The sequence below is a fragment of the Natrix helvetica genome (genome assembly GCF_964273705.1).
Source record: "Natrix helvetica genome assembly, chromosome: 2".
Classification (NCBI taxonomy): Eukaryota; Metazoa; Chordata; class Lepidosauria; order Squamata; family Natricidae; genus Natrix; species Natrix helvetica.
The window spans coordinates 257,926,347-257,938,891 of record NC_138552.1 but is presented as its reverse complement, the minus strand read 5'-3'; the positions used below and the strand labels follow the sequence as shown (position 1 = coordinate 257,938,891).

General features: G+C 35.6%; 1 protein-coding gene across 11 annotated transcripts in view; it reads left to right on the top strand.

Moving 5' to 3' along the window:
- The window catches only part of NRXN1 (neurexin 1), an 898,064-nt gene that overhangs the window by 118,161 nt on the left and 767,358 nt on the right, over positions 1 to 12,545 (top strand). For 6 of the 11 annotated variants that reach the window (XM_081941973.1, XM_081941970.1, XM_081941966.1 and 3 more), the window contains one exon: positions 527 to 556. The exons of the other annotated variants lie outside the window; for them this stretch is intronic. In XM_081941973.1, the coding sequence (XP_081798099.1) occupies positions 527 to 556 (30 nt within the window). The remainder of the gene's footprint in view (positions 1 to 526; positions 557 to 12,545) is intronic. 11 annotated transcript variants of the gene reach the window in all.

Genomic DNA, 12,545 nt, shown 5'->3' with positions numbered 1-12,545 from the left:
ATAAAGTAATTATTTTATTTAATTATTTGAAACACTCATTTTCAATGAGAGGAAAAAGATCAGACCCAGCCCATTCTTCAGATTGACACTACTCCAGGTTCGGAAAATAAAAAATAAAATAAAAAAAGAAACTATTTTATAACTGCAGGATGAAGCATCCATCTAGCAAAAAAAAAAAAATGTGATCCAAGTATTTATGAGATTTATGAACAAATATTCTAGGAATTGGTTGAAGTTGAAATCATTTTCTTACTAATTTTGTCATTAAAACCCATTTTAATACTTAAAGAAAATAAAAGGTAATTCAGAAATATTGTGTTCAAATAGTAGTGCAATTGTCCCATTCCCACCTCCAAAAGAATTCCAACTGGTGGTTGAAACATGCTCCTTTAACTTTGCAGCATTATGCAAATACCTCACAGGAGACCGACACCTGTTATCAAAGAAAATTAAAAAGTCACTGTGACACTACCACCTTCCCTTGAACCCTTGTTCATTGCTGACTGTGCTCTTGTTTCCCTTTAAGGTCTGGCGCACTTGATGATGGGCGACCAAGGTATGGGTTCTGCTCCTTTTCCACTCTGCTTCGATCATTTTATTTTATTTTATAAAAGTCTTTGTTTCTTTTTTGTGTAGCTGCTTCAAAGCCCATCATAACAAATGATGGTCAAATGCTTGTGAGCTATCTCAGGCTGTAAATAATCACACAGTCCTAGTTACATCTTTCGTTTCTTCCCCCTTCTTTTGCACTGTGTGTCTATAAATAGATATATCTTATGTTGCTGTTATTTTTTTACTATTTGCTCCTGAACCCCTTTGTTCTATTTCTTTATTGTTTCTCTCATCCCACTAACAATAAAATAATTGTTTAAAAGGGTGCCATTTCTAAAAAATCATATTGAGAAATTGCTTTGTTTTTAAATATAACGTTGATCATAAAACCTGAAATGCACTCTTCACATAGATATGAAAGAAGACACTTGACTTATAACCCCACCCCCAAAGAAAAAGAAATCTGCTTTGCATTAATGCATGGTTGTTTGGAAAATGCAGAAACCATTTGTTTTTGGCTTCTGGAATGTTAAGAAGACTTTTTTGCAGCATAATGGAATTAGTGATGTGACCTCATCACCTTGTGAAAATTTTTGCCCACCCAACTCAGTGTTCATGTTACTTTTGTGTCATGCCTTTGAAAAATGAAGCATGGGTTACTTCTGTGTTTTCGTGCATGTACATGAAAGTTGGAAAGCAGTAATTCTTAAAATGTGACACCAACTGCATCTCCATTTGTCTTCAATCATTTGCCTCAAGCGTTGTCTCTTCATGTTTGGACTGTGATGGCATTTACATTTACACACGCAACTCTTACTGTTGTTTCTCTTTTGTTTTCTCTTCTGTCTGGCAATACTTTCTTCATGGAACCATTTCATCAAATCCATAGGTAAAAGTAAAGGTATTACATGACTTTCTTCTTTCCTTCCTTCTACCTCCCTTCCCATTCTTTTAAAAACCATCTATATACTGTAAAGTATGTCTGTGTGATGCAAGTACTGTATATTTATTTAGTGTTGGTACATTGTGTTGGTGGGAGCTAGGTATGCTTTTTTATTTTACAAGAAAAGTTGGTAAGGGTCAGGGGGGAAACAGACTTAAAAGTTTTTTCAAGAATGTTTGTGCCTTGAATATGAATAACAGGGCTGTGATGCTATAATCTAATGTTATCTTGACAGTGTAAAAAGCATATAGATGACATAGTCCATTAGCCAAGTTTTCCAATAGAAAAATTATGCATGGATCAAAGGTAGGACAGAGATGGGCAGAAATGTAGGTGAGAATTAATTGGTAATAGCTAAAAACTTTAGTGAGTGTACAATATATGGTATTAGAAAGGCGATGCCAAGCACCAATATTTGTTTGGAGAAAATATAAGGAGGAAAGGATGGGGATGGGTTGATAGAGGCTTTTCCAGGACAGAAGCTTGGAAGAACAATCGGAGGCAGGCCCTGGAGAAGCTGAATTCAACTAACCATCTGAGGTATGAATTCTGTTTTCATTGACCTCCAAATGCAAAGCATATCTGTTAGAAGCTGTCTTTAAGCATGAAGTCACCAGATACAGTAGTTGAGTCATGAAACTTGGCCCAAGGTCCACTGCAATGTAAGACATGTAAGTCTGAGTACCATAAGAGCAGAAGTTTTGTCTACTATAGAATGTTGGCTACAGTTTTGTCTGTAAGAGTTTTGTGCATAGGTTTTTAACTTTGTGTGTACAGCTCAAAGCATGACTACAACAAGAGAGACAGGAGACCCAGAAGGTTAAAAGAAAGTAATGTCAGGGTTCCAAGTACCACCCCCAATGAAAGATATGCCCAAATGTAAAAGATGGCTTCCAGGTCTGACAAGTACATTGTGTAAGATTTTGGGGGAAATTTATTTGTCTTCTTAAATTTGTTATTTAAGCCTCTTTGTGAGAACAAGTAAAAACAGGTAACTCTTGTATCATTATATAGTAATTAAAAATGAAGTGCGAACCATCCAAAGCATTTTAGTGTCACTGACTTTAAGTGGAAAATGAAACACCCAATTTTCTTTTGTTGATATCAGTGGAACTCAAAAGGATTTCCAATTGAAAGAATGTCAAAATATTTAAGTATATATAGTATGTTTTTGGAAATAAATTGTTTTGGCAATGTAATTGTATTGTTTGGTTAACATATGAACCACGAAATTTTCAGCCACTCTCCATTTTACATTCCATTTTACTGAATATATTGTAAACTACCCAAATTACTACAATAAATGGTGCAGCTTGCCTACAATTTGCCCCTGAAGCCAGTTGCTTTAGTGTACCTGGCAGATAATATCAGGAATGACATCACTGTAATAATACAATAAAAATATAATAAAGAAAAAATGAGATATTTTTGTCCATTCTTAACATCTAAATCCTCCCTTTGCCTAATAATAGGCTCAGCTATACATGCACTGACAGAAAATGTTGTATTATGAGAGTACGTCTGCTGATGTTGCTCCTTAACCTTAATCTGTATTATAGGACTTTACCTTCCTGCCGTTTGTAAGTTAAAATATTAAAATCTTGCAATTTAGTGCATGTGGTACTATGCCTAAAAATGCCCTAAAAGTTACAGTTCAATAAGCTATTCGAATAAGAAGCAAAGGAGGAAAACAATTACATCAATATATTTTTTATTCCCTTAGAAATAGCTTTCCTATCAGGATATATTGTTTCATTTTGAATGCCTACTGATTGTGGGTTTTGAAACAAACAAAGAACATGGCACCAGAATTATACATGATTATTGATATAAATGGGAAGGATTAAAAAAATTACAAATTATTCTTTATGAGATATAAATGTGAATAAAGGAGAAGTTCCTCTAACACTATCATACTATCACATGTAGGACTGGCCTTGATTTATTCAGATTCAAAAAGAAATGACCATTGGGCTTAGGGGTGGGGGACAGCCAATATTATTTATCTTCAAAGTGCTTCATATAACCAGAGTTTTCTGTGATGGTAGAGTCCCTATGATAATGGAATGCATATATAGTTCAGCAAGGAGGTGGGTAAAATAGTGACAGCAGCAAGGTCATGGCCCAGTGGGGAAAAAACACATTCTCTTCTAATAAAACATCCCTCCTAAGGCTAAATGAGTCAATATTTATTACATTTGTCCCTCCTTCTAACATGGGACTTGAGTTGATATGCATGATTTTAAAATCAAAAACACATCATGACACCATTATGGAAGATTATTCCGTAAAGATTATTAATCCTCATGCAATAAATTTGATAGCAAATAGGGATTTAATCAACAATGCCATTTTCACACAACAATCCTTTATAGTCTAAGCCAGTGGTTCATAAGCCAGGTCCATATACCCTTTGTATACATAGGTAGATTTCAGGGAGGGTCAGTTAAGTTGGTTTTTTTTGGGGGGGGGGGGCGAAGTACAATCTTTTTTTCACAATAATTTAAATTTACCTTTTCATTCATTAATTTATGTAGATAACAATGTAATTTATGATGCCTAGCCCCTGAAATGTTTAACTTCAGTAATATTATTATTATTATTATTATTATTATTATTATTATTATTATTATTATTATTATTCTTAAAATGTCTCAATATTTATTTAATGGATTAATAAAGTTACATATTTGTTATTTTTCAATATTTTTATGTCTGTAATCATAATCCATTTCCTATGCAGTCTATATCTGTGCATTCTTATGCAAGGTATTCATTGCAGTGAAACAGTAGACTCTCAAAGGAACTCATGGCAAAAAAGCTTTAAAGCCTTGACAGCAAGTGACCCATTAACTTTTTTGTTTTGTTTTTGTGACCCTCAAATGCATTCTGAACCACAATTCCTCAAAGCCAGAAGAATGATTTCTTGCCATTCAGAGACACAAACTCCCTCTAATTAAAAAAAAATCAGTTTTGGGTCCACCATATCCATAAAATCACAGCTTCTTGCTTTTTATGCCACTGCAATTTTATTCCAATACCATTATTAAACATTGGTTTTTTAGCTCCCTATATTTTCTTCTAGTACACTTTTCTTCTTGTTTCATATTCTCCTCTTTCATTACCAACCTCTTTGCTTCTTCATTTCTATCTTCCATGTGTTCCTCTATCTTTCTCTCACACAGATACACACTCCATATGCTCACACACGAAAATATATACTGCCAAAGTATTGCACTGGAGGTTCACAAGAAAATAATTTCTTTATGAATGAGAAGTTACAGTAGAACATTTATATATTTTATTTATGTATTTATCCCACTTTTATTACTTTTATAAATAACTCAGGCCAGCAAACATACCTAATACTGCTTCCTCCTCCCATTTTTCTCACAATCAAAACCCTGTGAGGGAGCTGGTCTGAGAGATTGACTGTCTGAAAGGAGCCCAGCTGGCTATCATGGCTAAAGCAGGACTATAACTCATGGTTTCCTGGTTTCTGTCATATTGTCTTAATCACTAGACCAAACTGGCATTTTTATTTTTATTGTCCCCCTATTTTTGTCCCATTTCCATCTTTTACACTGTTTTTAAAAGAACAAACAGCCAAAGCAATCAGTTTTATTTTCATGCCCCATGATTAAATCAATTAAATTAGATTAAATTACAATTAAATCAGTTAAATCAAATTAAATTAAAATAAAGATTGAATTCTCCATTTCTGAGTTAGCTTTGTTTTTCCTTATTTACACGGTCATATAACTGATATCACCAGCTGTGGGAGGTCCATTTTTTTGAATAGGTTTTGCTTGAAAAATCTAAATGGCATCAAAATTCATAATGACTGTTAAAGAAGCTTAGTATTGAATTCCATCAAACACTTTGGCCACCTAATGAGAAGGAAGGACTCACTGGAGAAGAGCCTAATGCTGGGAAAGATTGAGGGCAAAAGAAGAAAGGGACAACAGAGAATGAGGTGGCTGGATGGAGTCACCGAAGCAGTAAGCGTGAGCTTAAATGGACTCTGAGAATGGTAGAGGACTGAAAGGCCTGGAGTAACATTGTCTATGGGGTTGTGATGGGTCGGACATGACTTCACAATTAACAACAACATTGTATACCAAGCAGTAAAACTGCAAATCTGTCCCAAATGTACATTGAGGACATTTTGCAGTGCTCTAAGTAAACGATTCATATATGAATCAAAAAAGATCCAGCTATAGAAAAGAAAACATTCACAGGTAGTACTCTAGTATCTTTAAACAACCCCTCTTGACATTCTTGTTACAAGCATCTTTCTGGCTCCCTCCTATTACTGTATAATAGTAGGCCAACCTGATCTCTCCCCCCGCTCCATAGATTATAGTATAAAGACTTTGGCAGTTTGGTGATCTGGGAGGTGTCTGAAGTTCCATTCCATTAATACCATTCAATGTCTAAAGTTTCATATCTGTCAACTTAACACATCAGAGTCAACAGGGTTCTGTTATTACAGGTAGTTCTCACTTATTGAGCTTAACAAATTTATGTTATTAAGCGAGTTTTGCCCCATTTTATGATCTTTCTTATCACAGTTGTTAAGTGAATCACTGCAGCTGTTAAGTTAGTACAAAATAATCACACATGGTATTTAATTATCCTATAAATTATGACTTACTGATCTTCAAAATGTGATTAAGCTCGAAATAGATCTATACTAGTCTCCCTTTATTTATTTATCAATACAAATACAACACAAATATAAAAAGGCAACATTAAAAATAAAAAAAAATATGGTTTTCTGCCTGCATGGTCTTCTGTAATGAGCTGAAGGACAGAAAGAGGGAGTAGTGACCTTCCTCTCATATTTAGGCATACCAGGGGTTGTAACACAAATACATACATACATACATACATGCATACATACATACGTGTGTGTGTGTGTGTGTTGTATTTGTACTGATAAATAAATAAAGGGAGACTAGTATAGATCTATTTCGAGCTAATTAGCTCTCATCAGCTAGCCATACCCTTACTGGGATTTGAACCTGGGTTGTAATTCTGGAAATGTGTGTAGAGATTCTCAGTCTTCCAGGCACGTCATGGTTGTCCCAAAGGTGCTTTTTCTTGAGGCAACTGGACTTTCTTGGTTTTTCTTTGAAGATGTTTCACTTTTTCATCCAAGAAGCTTCTTCAGCTCTCATAGGATAGTGGGGAATGGAATATAAATCCTTCCATTCCCCATATCTTGTCAGAGCTGAATAAGTTTCTTGGATGAGAAGCGAAACATCTCCAAAGAAGAAACAAAGTCTAGTTGCCTCCAGAAAAAGCACATTTGAGATAATTGTGGAAGTGCAATTTGATGTCATTTGCACTTTACCTGAAATATTTGTCTCTATGTCAGACACAGGGGCTTAAACATCCTAGTCCAATAGGGAAAGCAGACTAGTAATTCTGATCTAAATCCATGGATTAGGACTTCTCCATCTCTAGGTAAGTTGTACGATAAATGAAAGATGGAGAGAGAGGAAGATAATGCACAATTGCAAAGTGGCAAATACTTACTGTTCATGAGATACACAGAGTTTATAATTTCATGAGGTGATTTGTCTAGTACCTATTTCTTTCCACATAAAATAATGAGAATCTGCTACTGTCAACAGTTGATTTCCCACTGTGTTATAAATCCCTTTAAAATAAGTGAAGCGAAGTGTTCCCATAAATATCACAGTTTTGTAGAACAATGAAACAGAAAAAACAACAACGTGTAGTTTACATAAGAATAGGAAAACTATCCATGTGTTATTGATACATTTCATTCTAGAAATGAAATCCCCTGCTAATGCATTTCTACAATACATTTTAAAACTAATTCAGAATCACTGTTCAAGGTGGAATGGTTGAAAAAGAATAACACGGATGAGACAGTTGGCTAAGGAGGAACAGCACCCCTTTAAAAAAAATCTAAACTAATTTTGTAAACCTATTATTTCAAAGAGGGTACACCATCTGCTATGATGATTTCTCAGAAGTAAACATAATTGGCTTCAGAGGTAAGTTTGTTTCTATTGTGAAACTGAGGGACAATATATTGTGCCCCTTTTCAAAGCAACAGCAATAAAGCAGTCATTACCAATTCACTAAGCTACTTTTCCCCCCTCAAAGTGTCAAAGTTTTATTTTATTGCAATGATACAGAATAGGTGTGTTTTGTATAAGAATAATATGTTCTTTTTCCTGTTGATTTTCTTAAATTAACCAACCAATCAACCAATCCCAAGTAAACTTTTGGAAGTCATTCAGTTAGGCTAACTCATGTGGCTTTGTTTCTCAGAATTACCAAGGCCAAGGTACAAATCACCTTAGCCTGTGTGTCATCCTTTCAGGTGTTCTCTTAAAATAAGATTTATTACATTTATTTATTTTCCAAATATGAGAAATGGATTAGAACAATGCGGTATCTTCAATTGCACTTATTTTTTGCTGGTGAAATATAGTTTGTCAACTTTCAAGCACTCAGAATGCAATCTGTTGATCCAATTAAATATTTCAGCTTTGCAGTTTTTGTGGAATTTAAGAAGAAACAAAATTATTTAGATTGTTCCATTTGATTCCAACTTTTCTGTATGGGGTTTAGGAGAATGAGCAAGATTCCAACATCCCAACTATCATCCAAACGTATTGTTTCCTCCACATATCTCTTACAGTTATGCAACTGAAGGGTTGTACATCTGGAGGCATTCAAGTTGAAGGAAGCTGACTTAGAGCACTATTGGCCAGTTCAAATTTCTCTGCCAACCAGGGGTGGGTTTCAAAAAAATTTACTACCTATTTTATTTTGTGGACGTGGCTTGGCGGCCATGTGACTGGGTGGGTGTGGGCAACTTGATGTCATTCACTTGGAGATGTCAAGGATTGGGTAAAATGTGGTGAAGCTCACTTAACAGCGCTCTTGCTTAGCAACCAAAAATTTTGGCTCAATTGTAGTCATATGTCAAGGACTATCTCTGCCTTTCTCTGCATTGCAGCCTTGTCCTAGTAAACTCCTTCTCCTTTCTGGCAATTTTCCTCTATGTTAGAGGCACCAAAATAATCCAGACAATGTAAGGTTTCTTGCTGCAGCAGGGGGTTGGACTAAATGACTTCTGAGTAGCATTCTAGCCCTAAATTGCTGTGCTGTCTTTCTTTCTTTCTTTCTTTCTTTCTTTCTTTCTTTCTTTCTTTCTTTCTTTCTTTCTTTCTTTCTTTCTTTCTTTCTTTCTTTCTCTCTTCCCTCCCTTTGCGGGAAGCAACCAACCCCCCAACCCCAATAAAATATTACTCACAGAAAGGCTCATTCCACATGTCTGCCAAAAAGATAATGAGATAATGAGCCTATAGAAAGTTTGGCTCCATTCACAAGCAGGGAATGATCCAAACCCTTTTAGAAACACAAAACTCATATTGCACAAACCCCAAAACTTCAAAAACATAGAACTATATAAGAATTCTACCTTTTATCCAGTTTGTTGTTCAGTTGACCCAGAAACAAACTGCTGAATGTCACTTTGCAAACTTCCTTTCCAATTTAAAGCAGATTTCAATTTAAAGTTTGCAGCATTAAAACTTGTGGACTTCAACTCCCAGAATTCCACAACCAGGAATGCTCAGTTCTGATTTAAAGCAACTCCCAGAATTCCACAGCCAGGCATATTCAGTTTCGATTCAAAGCAACAGCATTTTTTCTCCTTTGATGAATCCCAGTTAAAAAGTTAGATTCCTTCTTTCTTTTTATTTTTTTCTTTCTTCCATCCCTTCCTTCCTTCCTCCCTCTCTCTCACCCCCCCTCTCTTTTAGTTTTTAAAACTTCTTTTCCCTTGCTTGAACTGGCAGGGAAAAAGGGCTATTTTTTTAAAAAAAGGTTCTGATGGATGTTTAGGGGCTTGGCCAAGCCACCACTCCTACCGGTCCGGTCCGGTACACCAGCTTTTCACTACCTCTTCTGGTGTACCGGACAGGACTGGGAGGAACCTACCTCTGGTGCCAACTTACAGTTCTAATTCAACCTCCCCCACCAATTATTAAATCTTATTATTAGCATTATGTTTTGACCTTTTAAGTTGCAAGATCACATCAGGTATATAAAATATGTTTGTTCTAAAATGACACATAAGTTAGCTGCTATTACAAGTTTCATATTTGTTACATTTGTTTCTGAATATAAATCATTTTAGAATGCTGATTTTCAAGTAATTGCTGCTTGAAGGATCTTTTCTAAACTGCATCTTTCCCTAAAGGCACTTCTACATTCTTTTAAGATCAGCTGTTGGATTCCTCTTAAAGTCCTTGCAAATTTCAGTTGGTGCTAGTGCAATAGAGGATTTCTGGTACCTCAGAAGATCTACCTCTATCTAGGAATTCCACCCCCAACATAATACATTTAAGTTTAAACAAGCATTAATTTTACTTTTGCTTAGTAAATATTTTTTTTAAAAAAAATGTATCTTTGCTTCTTTCTCTTTGCTGTTTTCAGTATAATGATGTCTTATTATTGACATTTAATGTTTGCTTCTATACTTTGTAGCCCCATTTGAATGAGTCCTTTAATGGGAAGAGGAGGCAGGAGAACTTATAAATAAATTAGTCAGCACAAGTCAACACTCAGCAAATTTTACCATGGTACAAAAAAAAAGGAAGCTTACATTCAAATAGTACTTCTTTTGAAAAAGTCCTTTTTTGTTTTTGTTTCTGGCCATGTCATAAATTACATTAAAAATAAAAAGTTAATTTAGAAAACAGGGTCTCTTTTTCTCTCTTATTGTTATTCTCTGTCCAAGCCAAACCAGGTAATATGAATGAATGTAGTTGAGAGGGGAAAAAAACATAGTAATAAAAATGAAAGATCATATTGCCTGAATGTCATGAAAACCTACCTCAGAATAGTCAAATATCTACAGCCTATATAGTCAATATTCCATCAAATGGTTCTCTTTCTCTTATATGTACATTGGTGCACAGGAGTCTGTGGCAGGTATCAGATCTATAGCTGCAGATATCAGAGAAAGCAAGGTTGCTTTCTAAGGGAGAAAAGAACTTACCCTCATTATTTTGTATTTTGCAAAGCTAATATTCCCACTGGTCTTATCTTCAGTTTTGCAACACATGTTTCCCACGTCTTTCTGGAGAAACAGGAAAAGTAGTCTATCAGCCATTATTTCTTTCTTTCTTGTTTCTTGTTCTTCTAAGCTTTCTGTAATATTGCCCCACACTTTAGTTCTTGAACATTGACCTCTAGAAATTTCTTGTGACCTAGGCTTCCCAAGACCATGAAGCAAACTCCTTGTCCTGACAAAAACCCATGTTATTAATTTACTGTGAATTCTGCTCATTCACATCCAGCAAAGTCTTTCAAGAGAGAATTTACAGTCACAGACCTTATCTGGCTTTGAGAGCTGCCAGGCCAATATCTGCAAAATTTGGCAAGGAGTCTCGGAGTCATGAACCAATTAAGCGAACTAACTGTCTCCTGCAAACTCCACTCCCCTTTCACTCCTCTTTAGTCCCTATGGGAGGGGCCACACTGGGAACAGGCTCCAGCTGTTCATTTGCCTCAATGATGTTTGACTCTGAAGGCAGCTGATAACTTCCATACGGCTCTGGCCCCCTCTCTGCCTCTGACACAGAGCCCTCATCAGAGACATCCCCAGACTCCAGGACTGGCCCATGTTCCTCCCCATCCTTTTCACTGTCCAAATCTGCTGCCAGCTATGCTGGTCACTGGCGAGCTACAACATGTCCTATACTACCAGCCAAACTATGAGTGATGTTAAATTCAACCTTCTATTTAACTTTTTTTTACAGCATAGGTAGCAACCAGTGAGGAAAAGCTGATAATGTTTGATGTTTCAAAAGAAAAGGAGAATTAGCTCCAACATTTCTTCAGTTTCAAATGGCTCTGGAAAAAAATGACATTAAAAATGTCAGAAGGCTAGGCCACACGTTTCACTTCCAGTGTATGCAACAGAACCACAAAAAGCAAATCTTTTATCTAAATGCTAATAATAAGATACGAATTACTTCCTCCCATACTTTGTTTATGGCCATCCAGTGTACCAAAACTATGATCTGTACATTTCAAACTTTCTTTCCCATCTTTATTTCTAATACTACTTTGAAAAGTAAAAGGGAATTTGTTGTAAATGTAGGAATAGTCTCAACAATGAAAAGATTCCTTAATTGCAGTAGCAAACAATTAATTTGGAAAACTCTTCAAATTTCCTGTTTTAGCATTCCTGTTTTAGCATCCTTATAAACCAGTTTCCCCTTTCCCTAAATCTCCTATAACATAGTATATACTGTATACTTATCCATCTTATCCAAGTGTCAACACTGTTAGGTCTAAGGAGTGAATTATATAACTTTTCCTGTTAAATACGTGTTGTTCAGTTATTTTTATATATTAAAGGTGTCTACATGTGCATATTTATAAAAAAAATACATCTAAAAAGTTATTTACACAAATTTATACCACATTTAAACCATCATCATCACTTCAGTCTTTTTTACATAAAGGGAAAAGAAGAATCTTGCTGAATCAGACTAAGCTCATTCAGAAATTTCTTCTGTACAGTTGCTGACCAGATACATCCAGAAAACTCACAAACTTGGGCAGGAGGGTGATAATCCTCTTCTGTTGTTCCTGAGCAGCTGGCATTTAAGATGAGCTACCTGGTTTATTTTTTTAATTGCATTTTTTCTTTGACCCATTTAAACTTCCTGCTTGCCTGGCTAATTCATTTTCCCTTTCTACCTCCTTCAGCTTTAACTCCATCTCCAGCTTGCTTTTCTTTCCTTCCTAGCCATCTGGAGTGCCTGTTTTGCTGTAGCTTTAACCCAATCATTGCCACTTGAAATACAATAAAATAATTTTGGATAGCTTGACCATGGCAACTCACCAAAACTGCCTTCCCGGATTCAACACAGAAGTTGATATCAGAAAAAAAAACTCTCCTCTTTCCTCATCCCATATTATCAATATTTATAAAGCCAAATTTCATATAATGCACATCCCTCAGCCCAAATATCTTGCCAAC